Raw genomic sequence first — 20,925 nt, 5'->3', positions numbered from 1 at the left:
TGAAAAAACAAAAACCTAAAAACAGGGCAGCAAAATAGTGCTGCAAAAACGTCACGCAAAATATGTACCCTAAGTTCTGAGCTGTTTGAGACGTGTAGGTCTCCAATATAACTATTTTGCTGTAGTAAAACAATAAAGATACTATGATCTAATAATACCTATAGTATAGGATGAATCTAAATACACAAAGTAACTCATAGCCAGTGGCCAGAGTGTACAATAGAGCACAAATCTCTTATGCTCAAAAGACTAAGAGATCATGTAACAAAGACCTCTTATGTGTATATTCACACGCCGCTGTCTTCAAAAATAGATACAATAGCTTAGTTATGACCTAGAAATCATCAAGGCAGACTTATACTGAGGCATTCAGATATATAAAAAACTGAAAAAAATGATTAAAGAAAAGATGAAAAAAACAACACAATGAAAAAAATTATTGTTGTCAACCTTAGGTACATATATTTTTCATCAGATATCTCATATGGTGTATCTCATATCCGGTTAGCCAATATTATATAGAAACCCTAGATAGTATATATCATATATTTGTTAATAGCCTAGCAATCCTCAAGGCAAATATGTGTATGGGGCTTGAGCAGAATAAAAAAAAAAAAAAAAAATGATTAAAGCAAAATAGAAAAACCAAGGAAACTAAAAATTACTATTGCTGGTTAATACCAACTATTATGCTGCACATGGATACATCTGTATCTTTCAAATATCCCAATTGGGATGGCGATATGGGACACATTACGTCACATATTCAGATAAGTCTATTGTTGTCATGGCAGACTGCATAGAATATTTACTTAGAGCAATATAGCTTTACCTGCGGTATGATGATCATGAGGGATTGGTCTCATGTATATGGGTTCCTATATGTACCGGTTAACCTGATATGAGATACACTGCATGAGGTATTTGAAAGATACAGATGTATCCATGTGCAGCATAATAGTTGGTATTAACCAGCAATAGTTATTTTTTTGTTTCCTTGGTTTTTCTATTTTGCTTTAATCATTTTATTTGTTTTTTTTTTATTCTGCTCAAGCCCCATACACATATTTGCCTTGAGGATTGCTAGGCTATTAACAAATATATGATATATACTATCTAGGGCTTCTATATAATATTGGCTAACCGGATATGAGATACACCATATGAGATATCTGATGGAAAATATATGTACCTATATGCAACACTAAGGTTGACAACAATAATTTTTTTCATTGTGTTGTTTTTTTCATCTTTTCTTTAATCATTTTTTTCAGTTTTTTATATATCTGAATGCCTCAGTATAAGTCTGATGACTTCTAGGTCATAACTAAGCTATTGTATCTATTTTTGAAGACAGCGGCGTGTGAATAGTCTTAGTTACTCACCGGTTAACGGTGTTTTTCGGAGTCCATGACAGCACTACGGAGAGAGGGGATCCGCCCTTCAGGAACAGGAAACCTACAGATACATAAGGGCGGCACCTCTCCCACGCATCAGTTGGTTAACAGAGCACAAGAGGACCACCAAGGTTAATAGCATTCATAATAAACAATAATACAATAACTAACTATTCACTACCCGTGAATTATATATATAAATAAAGGAAGAGGTGTACACCCAGAACTTAAGAAGACGGGAGGGTATGTACGGGTGCTGTCATGGACTCCGAAAAACACCGTTAACCGGTGAGTAACTAAGACTTTATTCGGTCGTCCATGACAGCACTACGGAGAGAATTACAGAGAGTAACTAACTAGGGAGGGACTACAGCTTGCAGCACCCTTACACCAAAAGAGAGGTCAGAAGAGGCACCCAGGTTCAATCTATAATGGTTATAGAAAGTGTTTGGAGAAGACCAAGTAGCAGCCTTACAAATCTGGTCGATCGACACCTCCAATCTTTCCGCCCACAAAGCCGCCATAGCTCTAGTGGAATGTGCTTTAAGACCTTCAGGCGCCGGCTTGCCCTTTGAGATGTATGCCAGCGAGATAGCCTCCCTGATCATCTAGCTAGAGTAGATTTCGATGCTCTATGCCCTTTCCTACTACCCTGATAGGACACGAATAGGGCATTATCTAACTTCCAGGGATCAGTTACCGCTAGATATTCCAGGATACATCTTCTTACATCTAAAGTGTGTAACTTCCTTTCCTTATCATTAGTAGGATTGGGGAGGAAAGATGGAAGAACTATTTCCTGTGTTCTGTGGAAACTGGACACTACTTTAGGGAGATATGCTGGATCAGGGGATAGTATCACTCTATCATCTCTAAGCTGCATGTAAGGGGGAACCCTGGATAATGCTTGTATGTCACCTATCCTACGCGCCGATGTTATGGCCACCAGGAAGGCTACTTTAAGGGATAGATGTTTAATAGAGGCTGAGGAAACTGGTTCAAATGGGGCCTCTGTCATGGCTGAGAGGACTAGGTTCAGGGCCCAAGGCATGACTCTATTCTTCACAATTGGCCTAGACCGTTTTGTTGCCCTGATGAATCTGCTGACCCAGTGATTCTCAGCAATGTTGCAGCCAATGAGGGCCCCCAAGGCTGATACCTGCACTTTAAGAGTATTTGGGGATAACCCCATATCTAACCCCTTCTGTAAGAATTCCAAAATCTGGTCTATTGGTATTGACTGACCAGCTATTACCCCCGAGTTCTGAAGAAATTTCTTCCAGATTCTGACATAGATTTTTGTGGTTATCACTTTCCTGCTTTTCAGCAGCGTGTTAATGAGGGCCGGCGAGAACCCCCTATCTTTTAGCAGCGCCCGCTCAAAATCCACGCCGTCAGATGAAGGCCAACCGCTCGAGGATGGTAGACTGGGCCCTGGGATAGGAGATCCGGAATGTCTGGCAAGACCCATGGATCGGACATCGACATAGCCCTCAGGCATGGAAACCACGTCCTTCTGGGCCAGAAGGGGGCAATTAATATTACTGTGGCTTTGTCCTTCCTGATTTTCCTCACCACCAGAGGAAGTAGAGACAGGGGAGGAAAGGCGTAGGCTAGCCTGAAGTCCCAGTTTATGAGGAGGGCGTCTACTGACAGGGGATTTTCTCTGGGGTTCAGAGAGCAGAATTGTGCCACTTTCCTGTTTTCTTTTGTGGCAAACAGGTCTACCTCTGGTTGTCCCCACCTTTCCACGATAAGGTCGAAGATGGTGCCGTTCAGGGACCACTCTCCCTGCCTCAATGTGTTGCGACTTAAGAAATCCGCCGTAGTGTTTTCTGCCCCTTTTATGTGTAGCGCCGTCAACGAGAGAAGATGTTGCTCTGCTAGATGAAACAGACGATCTGCTACACACATCAGGGATCTGGAACGAGTCCCGCCATGGAGATTTATGTATGCCACGGTGACTCGATTGTCCGAGAATACCCGCACGTGGTGGCCCTGTAGATAGACAAGGAGTGTTTTAACCGCCTGCTCCACAGCCGTTAACTCCTTTAGATTGGAAGACATTTCCATCTGATCACGATCCCAAAGCCCCTGGACCAATGTATCCCCCATGTGAGCCCCCCACCCAGAAGGGCTAGCGTCTGAGGTGACAAGAGGCGGCATTCCTGAACCTGGGAATCCAGGGTCAGGCCTAAAAATTGCTGCACCGTCATGGGCTGTAACCGTGATTTTTTAACGTTTAGCATCCACCCCAGACACTCTAGAGCCGACATCACTTTATGTAACTGTTCCAGACAGTGATCCGCCGTTTTACCTACGATAAGGAGATCGTCCAGGTAGGGGATTATTAGAATGTTGGACTCATGCAGGTGTGCCATAACTTCCGCCATTACTTTGGTAAATACCCGAGGGGCGACCGAAATCCCAAAGGGAAGGGCCCTATACTGGAAGTGTTTTACTACCCCATCCAACCGTACCGCCACCCTCAGGTATCGTTGGTGACCTGCATAAATAGGGATATGGTAATAGGCGTCCTTCAAATCCAATACTACCATAAAGCAGTTTTTAAACAGCAGCTTTATTGCGGTGTTTATAGTTTCCATCTTAAATGGTTGAACGGTCAGAAAATTATTCAGCGCTCTAAAGGTTAATGATTGTTCTGAAGGAGCCGTCTGGTTTACTTATTAGGAATAGAGGAGAGTAGAAACCACTACCCTGTTCTCCTTCCGGAACCTCAGATAGGACATTTTTATTGAGCAGATCGTGAACTTCTGCTTCCAGGGCCGCCTGCTCCGCTGGAGAGGATCTGAGAGGGGTGATTCGGAAGAAGTTCTGAGGGATAGAGGAGAATTCTAGCCGCAGACCCGTAGCTATCAACCCCAAAATCCAATCACTACTGGAGATCTTGGACCAGGCCGGGTAGAAGGCAGATAGTCTACCTCCCACCGGGGCGACTAGTCATTGGGGTGGTTTTTTGATTTCACGGGGTGGCTCCGGACGTCCTCCACCAAACATGAACCCAGTACCTCTCTTCTTTTTATCGTCCCATCTGCTCTGGTCTCTTCCGAAAGAATCTTTTCCCTGCGAAGGGACGCCTGTAAGAAGTAGTTGGTAGATTAGGAAACTTCTTCTTCTCATCTCCGGCTTTCTCTAGCAGCTCATCTTGGACTGGCCCAAACAGGTATTCCCCTTCGCATGGGATAGAGCACAGACGAGATCTGGATTGAAGGTCACCCGGCCAACATTTCAGCCATAGGGCCCTGCGTGCTGCGTTCGATAATCCTACCGCTCTAGCCGCCATTCTTGCCGAATCCGCAGAAGCGTCTGCGAGAAAGGCAGCAGCATTTTGGATTGTTGGCAGGAATTTCAACATGGAATCTCTGGAAACACCTTCTTCCAATTTAGACCCTAGCTGATCCAGCCAAACCATCATCGATCTAGCTGCGCATGTCGCAGCCACAGCCGGTCTCAAGGCACCCGCCGACATCTCCCATGTCCCTTTCAGGAACGAGTCAGCCTTTTTATCTAGAGGATCCTTTAGGGAAGCCATGTCATCAAAGGGGATAGATGATCTCTTAGATGCCTTAGACACTGCCGCGTCTAATTTTGGCGCCTTATCCCAGGTGTTCACCATGGGTTCCTCAAAGGGGTATTTTCGTTTAAAGGCCGGTGGAAAAGAGCCTTTTTTCTCTGGCTTCTTCCATTCTCTTTTGATGAGGTTCTGCACCCTGTCATTGAGCGGAAAAGACCTACGTTTTTTAGGGTCTAAACCGCCAAACATTAGGTCCTGCGTTGAACGTTCTGGCCTTTCGTCCGCCACCCCCATGGTGGATCTAACTGATTTAATTAGTTTGTCCATTTGGTCCAACGGGAAACAGAACCGGTTAGACTCTTCTTCCGAAGAGGACGCTGAGGAGACAGAGGCGTCTGAATCAATGTCCCTACTTGGGCCAGCGGACGAATCTGAATTTGAGGCGCTAGGCTCCGTTCTTCTCTTGGAAGGCTCTGCCCGGGATAGGGATTTCAGGGAATCCTTCACCTCCTTCCTGAGAATCTCCCTAAGATTTGAAGTGAAATCGGGAGACTCCTCCGCCACCCATGGGAGCGGAGAAAAGGGCTATGTCACTTTTCCGGTGCTACCGCTATACCGTATCCTATTCAACTATTTCCTACCGTCTGCCGCACACACGACTGACAAAGTCTTTTAGGGTAGGCGTCTGGCAAAGGGCAAGCGCATAGCGCGCACTCCTTGTTTTTTGATTTACCAGCGCTTTTTTTCCCCTACGGAAATAAACATAGGAAAAGACTGCATCAGGGTACATTCACGAAGATCTCTTACCCAGGCAGTAGCGGTAGGTACCGGATCACTGGGGGGTCGGTCCAGATCCTTCTGTCTAGATCTGCGACTGGGCTGATTACTGCGTCCGCGGGTCTTCGGCTGGGGGTTTGCATGGGACTTCTCCGAGGATCTGTCCTGCTCCTGCTCCAGCAGACCGACGGCAGCTTCCGGCTCATCCATAGCTGCAGATGGGCACACAAGCAGCCCTGCAGCGTTCTGTTCGGCTATAAATAGCCCTTCCCCCGGATCCGGAACATGTGCAGCTGTGTGGCCAAATCAACCCTCCCACGTGCAGGACGCTCCCCCACCCCTAATCGCCCCTCCCCCGCCCCCGGCGCATGCAGGACAGCGGCACTGCAAGCAAAAAACCGGCCGGCGTTTCACTTCCGTTTTAGGCCCCGCCCCCTGGGCGGCACTTCCGGTTTCGGGCAGAGAGCTCAGGGACGCTCCCGGAAGCCGGGGACTGCTCCGCCGGACCCCCCAGCCGCCCGCCGCTACACTACCGCCGCTCACGGCCGCAGCACGGCGGCGATCGCGGCAGAAAACAGCGCCCGACCCCCGGCTCCGGTCCCGTCCCCCCGAACCGAAAGGAGCGCACAGGGCGCTCCTGGAAAGCTTGCCCCGCACTGCACCGACGGGGGCCAGAAGCGGGGAAGACCGAGGCCCAGGAGGGTGAACCGCCCTGGGGGGGATATACTCACCTTGCTGCCACTGGGGATGGACCTCCTCCGGACGTCTCTCCAGCCTGCACCGCTCACTGTCGTGGAGTCCTACCCGGACCCACCGTGGCGCTTCCAGGGACCCGCACTGCCCAAGGTAGGAGACCCCCTCGCTACCTGGGTCGGACAGCTGGCCTGGGTGTTGATAGGTGAACGAAGTCGTCGTATCTGAAGGGAATCCTGTCCTCCAGGAACAGGAAACCAACTGATGCGTGGGAGAGGTGCCGCCCTTATGTATCTGTAGGTTTCCTGTTCCTGAAGGGCGGATCCCCTCTCTCCGTAGTGCTGTCATGGACGACCGAATAAATACACATAAGAGGTCTTTGTTACATGATCTCTTAAGCCCCCGTCACACATAGCGAGATCGCTAGCGAGATCGCTGCTGAGTCACAAGTTTTGTGACGCAACAGCGACCTCAGTAGCGATCTCGCTATGTGTGACACGTAGCAGCGACCAGGCCTCTGCTGTGAGATCGCTGGTCGTGTCGGAATGGCCTGGACCGTTTTTTGATCGTTGAGGTCCCGCTGGGTAGCACACATCACTGTGTTTGACACCTTACCAACGACCTCGTTGACAGGACGTCCCATTGAATCGTCATGAAATAGCATCGTTGTACAGGTCGCTACAGGTCGCCGCATCGCTGCTGCGTCGTTGGGGAGATCGCACTGTTTGAGATCTCACCAGCGACCACATAGTGACGCAGCAACGATCCCTGACAGGTCGTATCGTTGTCGGAATCGCTCAAGCGTCGCTATGTGTGACGGGGCCATAAGTCTTTTGAGCATAAGAGATTTGTGCTCTATTTTACCCTCTGGCCACTGGCTAGGAGTTACTTTGTGTATTTAGCTTCATCCTATACTATAGGTATTATTAGATCATAGTATCTTTACTGTTTTACTACAGCAAAATAGTTATATTGGAGACCTACACGTCTCAAACAGCTCAGCACTTAGGGTACATATTTTGCGTGACGTTTTTGCAGCACTATTTTGCTGCCCTGTTTTCAGGTTTTTGTTTTTTCACTTTTTTCACTTGTTAGTGTGACCTAGGTCTTTGTGTGTGTATGATGTTGGGGTTCGGGCGTGGGTAGTTGGTAGGGCTCAACGAGGGCAAGAAGGGACAGTCTACGTGGAGCGGGGGCGCCACATTGAATTTTAGGGTGCCAACCTCCGCTGTTAGGAAGGTGTGAGCTCTATTAGGGCCACTAACAGGGACTGTGTCAGGAATATTTTTTCTTCATCTAAAGAGTTCCTGTGGTAATATTTTTTCTACCCAGTTCAGATCTAGGTGTTTTTGATGTTGGTGGTAATTATTTATTTAGATTTTAATATTATTCATTAAACAGATATTTTTTAGGATATTGTTGTCTTTTTGGGTGTTTCCTGTCCCCCTTGGGGCAAGGAGACATCCTCCGTTACCGCTGTCGTGGAAGGTGACTGGAGAAAAACAACAATATACCATACCTCTCCGTCATTCTGTCCTATGCCGTATTCCATGTCTGGGGGAGAAACAGTTTTCAACCTGGACGGTGCCAAGATGTGACCGTCTAGGCTGACAACCACTGGTGAATGAGCTGCTGCGAGCGCAGCATCATTAACCAGCGGTGACATCATCAAGGCAGGGCGGAGAGCTCCATCTGCACCTGCGCCACATCTGTGGCCATTTTCTTGGAGACATCGCGTAGAGGCAGGTGCAGATGGAGATCTCGGTTTTCCTCCACTTGTGCTGAGTGAGAAGCTGGACCACGGAAGAAGAATAGCGGCCACCATATGCCACTGAGGTGTCTGAAATTTAAATCTCTGGCATTCGAAAGAGGTAATGGAGACCTTTTTTAAAAGACTACCAGGGAGTTAACAGATTTACATAAGTGAGGTGGGCCGATCCCACCACAATCAAACTATCATACAGAATGAACATATGAATTAAAAGCATTTTTTCTATTACATGTTACATCCCCAACAACAATGTATGTTCGGGGAGAGAACTACAACATTAAACCAGAGTTACACTCATTTATGGTGGACCATTGGAGTCCTAACCAGAAGAGTAGAGAAAGTATTAGTGTTCCCCATTTCAGGAGAGATTGTGCAGTAATCTGAATTCTTTAGGACTGAAAACATAATGTGATTTGTGAAGTAGAGTAAATCCATGAAACCAGGGCTCGAGCCATGCGAACACATCTCCTGCAGGCGTGAAAAAAGGTATATTACAGCCATCAGCCACAAACAGCTTAGCGATACAGTGGGGAAAATAAGTATTTGATACACAGCCAATTATGGATGTTTACCCACATACAAAGAATCGAGAGGTCTGTAATTTTTATCTTAGGTACACTTGAACTGTGAGAGATAGAATCTTAAAAAAAGAAAAAAAAAATCACATTGTATGATTGTTAAATAACTAAATTGCATTTTATTTTGCATGAAATAAGTATTTGATCACCTACAATTCTGGCTCACACAGACCTGTTAGTTTTTCTTTAAGAAGCCCTCATTGCACCTGTTAGAGCTCGTTACCTGTATAAAAGACATCCGTCCACACACTTAATCGATCACACTCCAACATGGCCCAAACTAAACAGCTGTCTAAGGGCACCAGGGACAAAATTGTAGATTTGCACAAGGCTGAGATGGGCTACAGGACAATAGGCAGGCAGCTTGTTGAGAAGGCAATAACGGTTGGGGCAATTATTAGAAAATGGAAGAAACGCAGACTGACTATCAATCTTATTCGGTCTGGGGCTCAGTGCAAGTTCTTGCCTCATGGGGCAAGGATGATTCTGAGAAAGGTCAGGAATCAGCCAAGAACTACACTGAAGGTCCAGGTCCATGACCTGAAGAGAGCTGGGTCAACAGTTTCACACATTACCGTTAGTAAAACACTACGGCGGTATGGATTAACCCTTAGTGACCACCAATACGTATTTTTACTGACCTCACGTATCAGAAAATAGCAGCCCCCCACTAGTAAAAATTTATCAGCTGTCGACTGTACACCATAGCTGACACCTTGCTATATCAGCCTTGATTGGTGTTGGCACTAACCATGGCTTTATAAGCGCTCTGATGCTGCTGTCAATAGTGACTATGGCATGTAAATGGTTAACAAAGTGTGGGGTCTCCCTCTTTAACCCCATCGGCACCCTGAGATCATGATTATGTGGTCTGACTCCTGATGTTTGCCATGCCAATTCACGGCCAAATAACGGACTTAAGGTCTTCCCACTATAGTGACCTCATCAGAAGTTAGCGACATTTAGGTGGTAAAAATAACATTTTTCCTTCCAGTCATGCCACTTTGCATTAATTTCTGAAAGGCACACAAGTGGTTAATAAACTACCGTACTTGACAGCATTTTTGAATAACTTGAGGGGCGCTGTTTTTCAAAATGGTCTCACTTTTGGGGATTTAATGACAGATAGGTCTGCCAAAGTCACTTCAATATTGAATACCGTAGGTCCCTAAAAAAGTAGGTTTTGAAAAATTTCCGAACAAAATTAAAAATTGCTGCTACAGTTTTAAACCTTCTAGCATCCTAACAAAATAAAAGGATATTTTAAAAATGATGCTGATGTGAAGCAGGCATGAGAAAAATGTTATTTATTTTATGCGGTATGACTGTCTGGATTAAAAGGGATAATTACTGAAAGTTTGAAAATGGCAAATTTTTGACATTTTTTGTCAAATTTATTATATTTTTATAAATAAACGCAGAAAATATTGACATAAATTTACTATGAACATAAAGTACAATGTGGCATGAAAAAACCATGAGATCTGTTTAACCCCTTAAAGACCTTGCCCTTTTCCGTTTTTGCATTCTCGTTTTTCGCTCCCCTCCTTCCCAGAGCCATAACTTTTTTATTTTTCCGTTAATATGGCCATGTGAGGGCTTGTTTTTTGCGGAACAAGTTGCACTTTTGAACCACATCATTGGTTTTAGCACATCGTGTACTAGAAAACGGGAAAAAAATTCCAAATGCGGTGAAATTGCAAAAAAAGTGCAATCCCACACTTGTTTTTTGTTTGGCTTTTTTGCTAGGTTCACTAAATGCTAAAACTGACCTGCCATTATGATTCTCCAGGTCATTACGAGTTCATAGTCACCAAACATGTCTAGGTTACGTGTCATCTAAGTGGAAAAAAAAAATTCCAAACTTTGGTAAAAAAAAAATTGCGCCATTTTCCAATACCCGTAGTGTCTCCATTTTTCGTGATCTGGGGTCGGGTGAGGGCTTATTTTTTGCGTGCTGAGCTGACGTTTTTAGTGATATTATTTTGGTGCAGATACATTCTTTTGATCATCTGTTATTGCATTTTAATGCAATTTCGCAGCGACCAAAAAAACGTAATTCTGGTGTTTTGAATTTAATTTCACGCTATGTTGTTTAGCGATCAGGTTAATGCTTTTTTTTACTGATAGATCGGGCGATTCTGGACGCGGCGATACCAAATATGTGTAGGTTTGATTTTTTTAAAATTGTTTTATTTTGAATGGGGTGAAAGGGGGGTGATTTAAACTTTTATATTTTTTTTATTTTTTTAAACTTTTTTTTTAACTTTTGCCATGCTTCAATAGCCTCCATGGGAGGCTAGAAGCTGGTATAGCCTGATCGGCTCTGCTACATAGCAGCTATCATCACATCACTCCCATGTAGCTGAATTACAGGCTTGCTATGAGAACTGACCACAGGGTGGCACTCACAGCAAGCCGGCATCAGCAACAATATAGGTCTCAAGGAGACCTCTGGTTGCTATGCCGACGCATCGCTGACCCCCGATAATGTGACGGGGTCGGTGATGTGCTCATTTCCGGCCCGTCGGCCGGAAGCGCTGGTTAAATGCCGCTGTCAGCGTTTGACAGCGGCATTTAACTAGTTAATAGCGGCGGGTGAATCGCGATTCAAAACAGCTGACAAGTCCAGGCTTTGATGCGGGCTAACCGCCGCATCAAAGCCGGGGGAACCGACCACCATAATAGTACGGCGGAGGTCAGAAAGGGGTTAAGCATTCTAGAGTTATTACCACATAAAGTGACACTGGTCAGATTTGAAAAATTTGGCCCGGTCATTAAGGGGTTAAAATCCTGTAGGGCACGCATGGTCCTCCTGCTCACGCCAGCACATATCCAGGTCCATTTGAAGTTCGCCAATTACCATCTGAATGATCCTGAGGAGGCATGGGAGAAGATCATGTGGTCAGATGTGACCAAAATAGACCTTTTTAGTATCAACTGCGCTCCCCGTTTTTGGAGGAAGAAGGAGTGATTACAACTCCATGGACATTGTTCTAACCGTGAGGCATGGTGAGGGAAACCTCATACTTTGGGGGTGCCTTTCTGGAAAAGGGGACAGGACGACTGCACCATATTGAAAGGGGGATGGATGTGGTCATGTATCACAAGATTTTGGCCAAAAACCTCCTTACCTCAGTCAGAGCACTGAAGATGGGTCATGATTTGGTCTTCTAGCATGACAATGACCAGAAAAACACAGCCAGGCAACTATGAAGTGGCTGTTTAAGAAGCATTTCAGGGTCCTGGACTGGCATAGCAAGTCTTCAGACCTAAACCCAATAGAAAATCTTTGGAAGGAGCTGAAACTCAATGTTGCCCAGTGACAGCCCCGAAACCTTGAAGATCGCGACAAGATCTGTATGGAGGAGTGGGTCAAAATCCCTGCTGGTATTTCAGGTAGGATGATCTTCAAGCAACAGCAGCCCCCCCCCTCCTCCCAGTCCCTGCATCGTCAAAATCTCCATGCAGTGGCACTTAACCTAATTATCCAGCAGTACTCACCGCTGCATGGGCTCTCCGTTACCGGGCTAGAGGATTCGGGGGCCATCGGGCGCTCTTTTATTTAAATCTCACGCCTCTTTCCTCGCAGCGCGCGTTTTCCACCATATTCCTTTCCGGCAAGTCTCTGCCCCGGGAGGCCATGCCCCTTCTTCCTCGTTCCCAGTGCTGGACCCACCTCGCTTGCAGCCCAGCGCTGGTATTGGCCGCGCATCGGCGGGCCACATTACCCTTTTCCCTGCCGGCCTATTGGGCGCTTGGTTTCTCTTCACCCGGCCACGCCCCACTGTTTGGTGCGTTCTCTGCACGAGCACACGCTCGCAGCCCGCACTTTCCCAGCCAGCTGCCATCGGTGCATCGCGTACTCTGGAATACCTCTCCATAGGAGGGGGACACAGTAACTGCGCTTTCGCCAGGTCTGTAGATTTTTTTGCTATTCTCCAATCCCGGCTGATTTTCCCCCAGGCAACATCGCCTACTGGTATATTGCTTCAGGTACTTTTTTCACTCTAACTATGCCCAACCCCACAGGGGCCCCGACTAAATCCATACGGTAATTCACTACGCTTGTGCCCGCTGTAAGAAAAAGTGGGCTTCAGGCCAGCCGTCGCCTTTCTGTACGTCCTGCAGTCCTTCCATCGTGTCCGTCTCTCACGAGGCCCCTAATGCTTGGGACGAGTGCACTCCCCCTCCCACGGAGTGGGCTGTTGCAATGTCTCAGTCAGTCTCCGACCTGTCTCAGTCCCTGGCTCAGGTTAATGTATTCCACTGCTGACTACTGCCACCAGTGCCACGAACGCTTCTCACAGCGATTCACTCGCACCTGTCCAAGACCCTCACAGGGGTAGATTTGAGAAAAGAACCAGAAAGCGTTTTCTGTCTAGTTCTTCATCCACGTCTCCGGATCCAACTGCGTCAGCCGGAATACAACTCTCTACCCATTCCCCCTCTTTGCAGGCGGACATTGGGTCAGATGTATCCTCTCAGTCGGATTCTGACTCAGATGCAGATCAGACTTCCGCAACACAGGATATGGTTGACAGCCTTATCTCAGCCATTATTCAAACGCTTGAGCTTAAGGAGGAAGAGGCAGCTTCTCAGGACATCTCCGTTTCTTTCAAACGGATGAAGCATCCTTCTAGAGTTTTTCCCAATCATAAGGAATTTGATAACACTACGTCTAGACACTGGGAACACCCTGGTAAACGTTTTCCAGGGAGGAAACGTTTAGACATTTTATACCCGTTTGCTGCAGACCTTGTTAGCAAATGGTCCAAATCTCCTAAGGTAGATCCACCTGTGTCTAGATTATCCTCCCAGAACCGTTATAATAGATGAATGTGGATAAAATCCGTGCTGCTTCGGGAGTTCCGGTCTCTACAACCAATCAGCACAGACACCGGAAAGAGTATAGTCGTAAAGGAGAGTCCTCCTCTCTTTTACGACTATACTCCTTCCGGTGTCTGTGCTGATTGGTTGTAGAGACCGGAACTCCCAAAGCAGCGTGGATTTTATCCACATTCAACTATTATAACGGTTCTGAGAGGTCGCATCGCCGACCTGTGGATCTGCAGCAGCTGACAACTACACGCCTTTACTGTGTACCACCAGGTGAGCAGTTCTCTCATAATTTATTGGAAACAATCCTGGGGATAAGACCCTATTTGCGCTTTTTTTGTCTCCTACCTTTCTATACTAGATTATCCTCCCAGACAGTGCTGTGTTGTGAATTCTGTTATCGAACTCCCTCCTGTGGTCATGAATGGTACTTTGGCGAGTTCTGTCCATGTACTCCCTCTGGTCGCTGTGAGTGGAGCTGCTGCTTCTGAGGTTCCTTCCACAGGTGACGTAGTTTATTCTTTGGTTGGCTGCTCTATTTAACTCCACTCAGATCGTTACTCCATGCCAGCTGTCAATGTTTTTGTACTGGTTCAGTTCGTTCTTGGATCTTTCTGGTGACCTGTCTACTCCAGCAGAAGCTAAGTCCCTGCTAGTTAATTATTTGTTCTTTGTTTTTTGTCCAGCTTGCTATCATGATTTTGCCTTGCTAGCTGGTAGCTCTGGGATGCAGAGTGGCAACTCCGCACCGTGAGTCGGTGCGGAGGTCTTTTTGCACACTCTGCGTGTTTTTTTGTAGTTTTTTGTGCTGACCGCAAAGATACCTTTCCTATCCTCAGTCTGTTTAGTAAGTCTGGCCTCCCTTTGCTGAAACCTATTTCATTTCTGTGTTTGTGACTTTCATCTTTACTCACAGTCAATATATGTGGGGGGCTGCCTTTTCCTTTGGGGAATTTCTCTGAGGCAAGTTAGGCTTTATTTTCTATCTTTAGGGCTAGTTAGCTCTTAGGCTGTGAAGAGGCATCTAGGCAGAGTTAGGTACGCTCCACGGCTATTTTTAGTGTGTGTGATAGGATTAGGGGTTGCGGTCAGCAGAGCTCCCACTTCCCAGAGCTTGGCCTGTGTGAATTTAACTATCAGGTCGTTCCGGGTGCTCCTAACCACCAGGTCCATAACAGTGCTGTCCATTCCTTACGCGGCATCTCTAAAGGACCCCACGGACAGACCAATTGAGGCTCTACCAAAACAGCTTTTGAAGCTTCTGGTATCTGTCTCTTCCCCAATTTCGCCTCTACTTGGGTGGCGAAAGCAGTGTCGGCCTGGGCCAAAACCCTACGCAGAGGCATTGTCACATCAGGTTTTCGTCGCCCCCAGGAAGACGTTTTTTCCTCTCCTGCCCGCCCAAACAGCCCTCCCATGTCCCAGGGCTTTTTCAGGCGGTCAATTCCCTTCTCGGCTCAGGGGTAATCGTCCCAGTACCTTCCAACCAGCTGTTTTCCGGTTTTTACTCAAATCTATTTGTAGTTCCGAAAAAAGACGGCTCTCTTCGCCCTATTTTGGACCTCAAACGGTTGAACCGCCACCTTCGGATTTGGCACTTCAAGATGGAGTCCTTGCGCTCGGTGATTGCCTACATGGAACCGGGAGAATTTCTGAGCTCTGTGGATATTCGAGATGCGTATCTGCACATTCCGATTTGTGTTCAGCATCAGAGGTTCCTTCGTTTCGCGATCCAGGGCCAACATTTCCAATTCACGGCTCTTCCTTTCGGTTTGGCGTCCGCCCCCTAGAGTCTTTACGAAGGTAATGGCGGCGGTCATGGCCATCTTTCGGTCGAAGGGGATTCTCGTAATCCCCTATCTCGACAATCTCCTCGTAAAGGGTCCGTCTCGCCGCAACTGCGGTCACAGTCTCCAGATCACTCTGGACACGTTAACCCGAGTCGGTTGGATAATCAACTAACAAAAGTCCACCTTGATTCCGACCCAGCGTCTAGAATTCCTGGGCATGGAATTCAACACCATTCAGGCTCAGGTCTTCCTCCCAAGGGAGAAATTCCTCTCTCTTCGGGAGGGGCATCAAAGTCCTAAAGCGTCCTACCCCTCTACCTCTACGGCTCGGCATGAGGGTTCTGGGCAAGATGGTCGCTTCCATGGAAGCGGTCCCTTATGCTCAGTTCCACTCTCGCCCTCTCCAGCTGGCCTTCTGTCAGTTTGGGACAGGAGTCCACTCTCCTTAGGCCGCCCAGTTCACCTCCCTCTCGATGTGAGACAGTCTCTCACTTGGTGGACGCTATCCAATTCCTTTCTGCACGGGAGATCGTTTCTTCTCCTCCGCTGGCAGGTCATCACCACCAATGCCAGTCTCCAGGGGTGGGGTGTGGTCTTTCTCCACCTCACAGCCCACGGGCGCTGGACTGCTCAAGAGGCACGCCTCCAGATCAATCTCTTGGAAATCAGGGCTATTTTTCTAGCCCTCCTCTGCTGGCAGTCCCTCCTCTCAGGAAATCCGGTCCACATTCAGTCGGACAACGCCACAGCTGTGGCTTACATAAACCATCAGGGAGGGACTCGCAGCAAGCAAGTCGTGACGGAGGTGGCAAAGATTCTGCAGTGGGCAGAGAACCACGTTCCCTCCATATCAGCTGTCCACATCCCAGGGGTGGACAATTGGGAAGCCGACTTTCTCAGCCGTCAGGGGCTCACGTCAGGCGAGTGGGCTCTTCACCCTGCTGTCTTCGACCAGATTTCCCAAAGGTGGGGAGTGCTGGACGTCGACCTAATGGCCTCCCGAGCAAACCACAAGGTTACCCAGTACGTATCCAGATCCCAGGATCCGAGGGCCGTCGGCTGCGACTCTCTCGTGATCTCGTGGGCCCAGTTTTAGATGCCTTACCTGTTGCCGCCTCTTCCCTTGCTTCCAAGGGTCGTAAAGAAGATAAAGTCACAGGGGGTTCCCGTTCTATTAGTAGCTCCAGATTGGCCCCGCACGGCCTGGTATGTGGAGCTAGTGAATATGTTATCAGACGTACCTTGGAGGCTCCCAGATTGTCCGGATCTTCTATCGCAGGGTCCCCTCGTCCACCTGAGTTCTCGGTCTCTGAATTTAATGGTATGGCCATTGAGGCTGCGATCCTGAAGGACGCAGGTTTTTCTCAACGTGTCATACAAACCATGATAAGAGCTAGGAAACCGGCATCTTCCCGTATGTACCATAGATGTTAGAAGGACTTTTTCCGATGGTGTGACGTCAACGGTCTATCCCCTATGGTTTTTTCCTTTCCTTCGCTTCTCGGTTTCCTTCAGTCGGATCTAGATTGGAACCTCTCCCCCTGAGCACGTTAAAGGGTCAGGTTTCTGCCTTGTCAATTCTCTTTCAAAGAGACCTTGCTTCTCTCCCCCAGATGAGAACCTTCCTTCAGGGGGTTGCTCATGTTGCACCTCCTTACCATCCTCCGGTCGCTCCTTGGGACCTCAACCTTGTGCTCAGCGCCCTCCAGTGTACGCCTTTTGAACCGATTCCGGACATATCTTTTTCGATTCTTTCCTGGAAAGCAGCTTTTTTGGTCGCCATCACCTCGATCACGAGAGTTTCCGAGTTGGCAGCGTTGTCCTGTCGTTCTCCCTTTTTGGTCCGTCATCAGGACAAAGTTGTCCTTCGGCCTGTCCCTTCTTTTCTGCCAAAGGTGGTTTCGGCTTTTCGCATCAATGAAGACATCGTCCTTCCTTCTTTGTGCCTTTCCCCAGTTCATCCTTTGGAGAAATCTCTCCAGAATTTGGATGTGATCAGGGCTATCCGAGTCTACCTTGCCAGAACTGCTCCTTTTCGTCTGTCCGACCCTCTGTTTGTCGTCTTGGAAGGTCGTCAGAAGGGGCTCCCCGCCTCTAAGTCCACAATTGCTAGGTGGATCCGTTCGGCGGTCCTGGAGGCATACCGTGTTCAAGACAAACAGCCTCCCCCATACTCCATACTGCAGGCGGCGGTTTTGCACCAGCCGACCTAGTTCACTATTCTTATTATCCCGCCCTGGGGACTGCTTTTGGACGTCCCATGGTTACCTGTGTCCCCCAATAAAGCGAGAAAGAAAGAGGGATTTTTGGTTCTTACCGTAAAATCTCTTTCTTGGAGCCTTCATTGGGGGACAGAGCACCCTCCCTTTATGTTGTACCGTATTGGCCAACGTGCCATTGTTGTGGGTTGGTACATAGGTTGAGTTGTTTATACTTGTTCCTATTACTGCTTTTGCACCAACTGAGTTTCCTGGTGCCTGTCGGAGGGTGTATACTGCCGGGGAGGAGTTATTTTTCTTTATTTGCATAGTGTCAGCCTCCTAGCAACAGCAGCATACACCATGGTTACCTGTGTCCCCCAATGAAGGCTCCAAGAAAGAGATTTTACGGTAAGAACCAAAAATCCCTCTTTTCCCCTCTGTATATCATGGCACAGGTGTAATGTTTTTATGTAGTTTATCACAATTCTGTTTGAAATTATTCGGTTTTAAAAGAAATTGAAATTTCAGGATAAAGGGAAACTCTGTTGCTATTGTACAGAAATTCACACTTGGCCCTCACTGCACATTTAATGTTGTTGATTATAAAAGCAAAGTTCAGCCAGAAAAACTGGACCTAGTCTTGTAGGGACCATAAGAGCACATTCAGCAGAACAGAAGGGAGAGAAGGTAGATTCAGTGATGTCAAATGCAAATACAGAGAGGGACAAAATAAAAAACTTGGACAAAGTCGTGTGACAACCTTGATATATATTAACAGCTCTCCACAAGGTATAATGGGCCCCATATAGTTCTCCATATAGTGTAATGGGCCCCACATAGTCCTCCATACAGTATAATGGGCCCCACATAGTACTCCATACATTATAATGGGCCCCACATAGTCCTCCGTACAGTAAAATGTGCCCCATATACTCCTCCATACTGTATAATGTGTCCCACATTGTCCTCCACACAGAATATTGGGCCCCACACAGTCCCCCTACAGAATAATGGGCACCCCATAGTCCTCCATACAGTATAATGGGCCCCACATAGTCCTCCATACAGTATAATGACCCATCATGGTCTTCCACACAGTATAATGGGCTGGCGATAAGGGTACAGGGGGCCAAACACAATCACCCTGTGTGCAATAAGATATCAGGATTCTAAGAAGGCAACAGCAGCATTACCCTCTGCTTTCTCTAACAGCCCCATCATAATATTTTTCTTTAAGTGGTTTTCATACTTGGCAGCACATTCTACGTACACTGTCATTTGGCTTTGTAGTTTACAGATCTGGGCAGGTAACGTTCAGCATCTCCTAATCCCATGGGATAGGTGGATCTTCCAGATTGTAAGTGCAACAGAAAAGGTCTTTCAACACCCAAAGTGTTTGAACAATTTTCGGTTGAGGAGAATGTTGTGGTTTAGAGGCAAAATGGTGATCACACGATTGTGACATGGTCAGACTACACCACTGATAAAGCAGCCGCAGCCAGTGACTGAGAACAATCTGTGACTTCTCTGCATTTAGTGGTTACTACTCACCTGGGTAGTCATATGTAGGAATCTCCTCTTTACACCACTCATCACCCCTCACATATGTCTCTGTAGTATTAATATGGGTCAGATCTTCACCCTGAAACAAATATTGGAAAAGTCAAAGACAGATGGAGAAGTCACATCTATGATCAGCTCTAATCCTGCAATCTCCACTGTTCTCATTACACAAGTATAAAGCATATAATACTGGGGGATAAAACAAGACTGAGCACAAGACCTTCACAGCCGTCTACACATTATAGGGGAAATCTCATGACATCTTCTCTCCATCTACCTGATGATCCTGAGGAACATTGGGATCTTCTTGTTTACAGTTCTGTGGAAGAAAAGTACGGGGACATCTCTCTGGTGTTGTCCTCTTACTGGATAGATCTAGAGAAAACACAAAGAGGGACTGAATTTATTCTCTACATACAGATAATTATAAGCCGTGTGCATTTAGTCCTGTCTATTACCTGGTGATGTGAGGGGCTGGGGAACCTCCATCATGATGTCCTTGTACAGATCTTTGTGTCCTTCTAAATACTCCCACTCCTCCATGGATAAATAGACGGCGACATCCTGACACCTTATAGGAACCTGACACATACAATGATACCGTCACCCACCGATCCCTTCATAGCGTTACTGTATAATGTCCCAGCATTCCCACCAGTGTCACCTCTCCAGTCAAGAGCTCAATCATCTTGTAGGCGAGTTCTAGGATCTTTTGATCATTGATGTCCTCATGTATTAAGGGGGGAGGTGGAGGTCCTGTGATTGGGCTCAGGGGTCTTCTCCATCTGACAGACACAGGGTCCAGACAGCGTTCACTAGAAGTCTTCTTCACTACAGTGTAATCCTGGTTATGGAGAGACACATTAATAAATCTCACTACAGACATTTCCGGAGTCCTCACCTCTCCAGTTCTGTCCATCTGTTATTCCTATAGATAAGAATGATGTAATGTGACGTCATCAGAATCTCTCACCTCTCCAGTAAGCCGGAAGAGGATCTCTAGGGTGAGTTGTAATATCCTCTCCGCCATCTTGTCTCTGTCCATATCCATCTTTGATGGGTAAATCAGAAAAATTCTCTTATATAGAAGATCTTCACTGAGAGGATCCGATATTGTAGAGACCTGAATGAGAAGATGATGAGCTGATGTAACATCATAAAAATCCTGTGTAATAATACAAATACTGGAGATAATAAATCTCCTAATATGTTTCACTTATTATTTTACAGTATTTAGTTTTCTTCTTTACAGAAGAAACAGACTGGAATTATCTGATCCCAAAGTCTCCATGTACAGTGATTTGTGGGGTTTATTTTTTTCCTATATTACAAGAAAAACACCGGAAAAAGCAGATGTTAAAATGTTCCAAAAGAAAATTGGGTCCAATAATTGTTGTAAAAAGAAAGAAAATGTGAAGCAGAAGACACGTTTTATTTTATTTTTTTAACACCTGAAACATTATTTTAAAAATAATTAACTCTTTTGGGTACCAGAACATAGATGTACCCGGTAGGGACGGCACAGGTCTCCTGATATCTCGTCTCCCAACATTTCAATCTGCGCATGCCTTCGGATTATGAGAGGTACTCCTCAAATTTGGGGTAAAGAAAAGTGTGTTTTATATTCCGAATAACTTCAGATAGTACTTCAGATAGCATCAACACTTTATGAAGGTTCCTCTCCCTTATGTAGAGTCACAAACATTCCGGTTATATATGGCCACACATAACTTTTGGTACAAGCTACAGCAGTCCAGCAAACCATTATGGGAAGTCCCATC

General features: G+C 46.6%; 2 protein-coding genes across 2 annotated transcripts in view; both read right to left on the bottom strand.

Annotated features, from left to right (window-relative positions):
• LOC138663697 (gastrula zinc finger protein XlCGF57.1-like) overlaps positions 1 to 20,925 on the bottom strand; it is a 130,819-nt gene that overhangs the window by 52,888 nt on the left and 57,006 nt on the right. The gene's annotated exons all lie outside the window — the stretch shown is intronic.
• Positions 1 to 20,925, bottom strand: part of LOC138667868 (zinc finger protein 182-like) — an 86,912-nt gene that overhangs the window by 9,347 nt on the left and 56,640 nt on the right. The window contains exons 6-10 of the mRNA XM_069755950.1: positions 20,118 to 20,267; positions 19,809 to 19,988; positions 19,603 to 19,726; positions 19,422 to 19,519; positions 19,133 to 19,223 (exon numbers count right to left, since the gene is read on the bottom strand). Coding sequence (XP_069612051.1) covers positions 19,133 to 19,223; positions 19,422 to 19,519; positions 19,603 to 19,726; positions 19,809 to 19,988; positions 20,118 to 20,267 — 643 coding nt within the window. The remainder of the gene's footprint in view (positions 1 to 19,132; positions 19,224 to 19,421; positions 19,520 to 19,602; positions 19,727 to 19,808; positions 19,989 to 20,117; positions 20,268 to 20,925) is intronic.

This window comes from Ranitomeya imitator, chromosome 2 (assembly GCF_032444005.1).
Source record: "Ranitomeya imitator isolate aRanImi1 chromosome 2, aRanImi1.pri, whole genome shotgun sequence".
NCBI classification, from domain to species: domain Eukaryota; kingdom Metazoa; phylum Chordata; class Amphibia; order Anura; family Dendrobatidae; genus Ranitomeya; species Ranitomeya imitator.
This window is presented reverse-complemented; position numbering and strand designations above follow the sequence as displayed.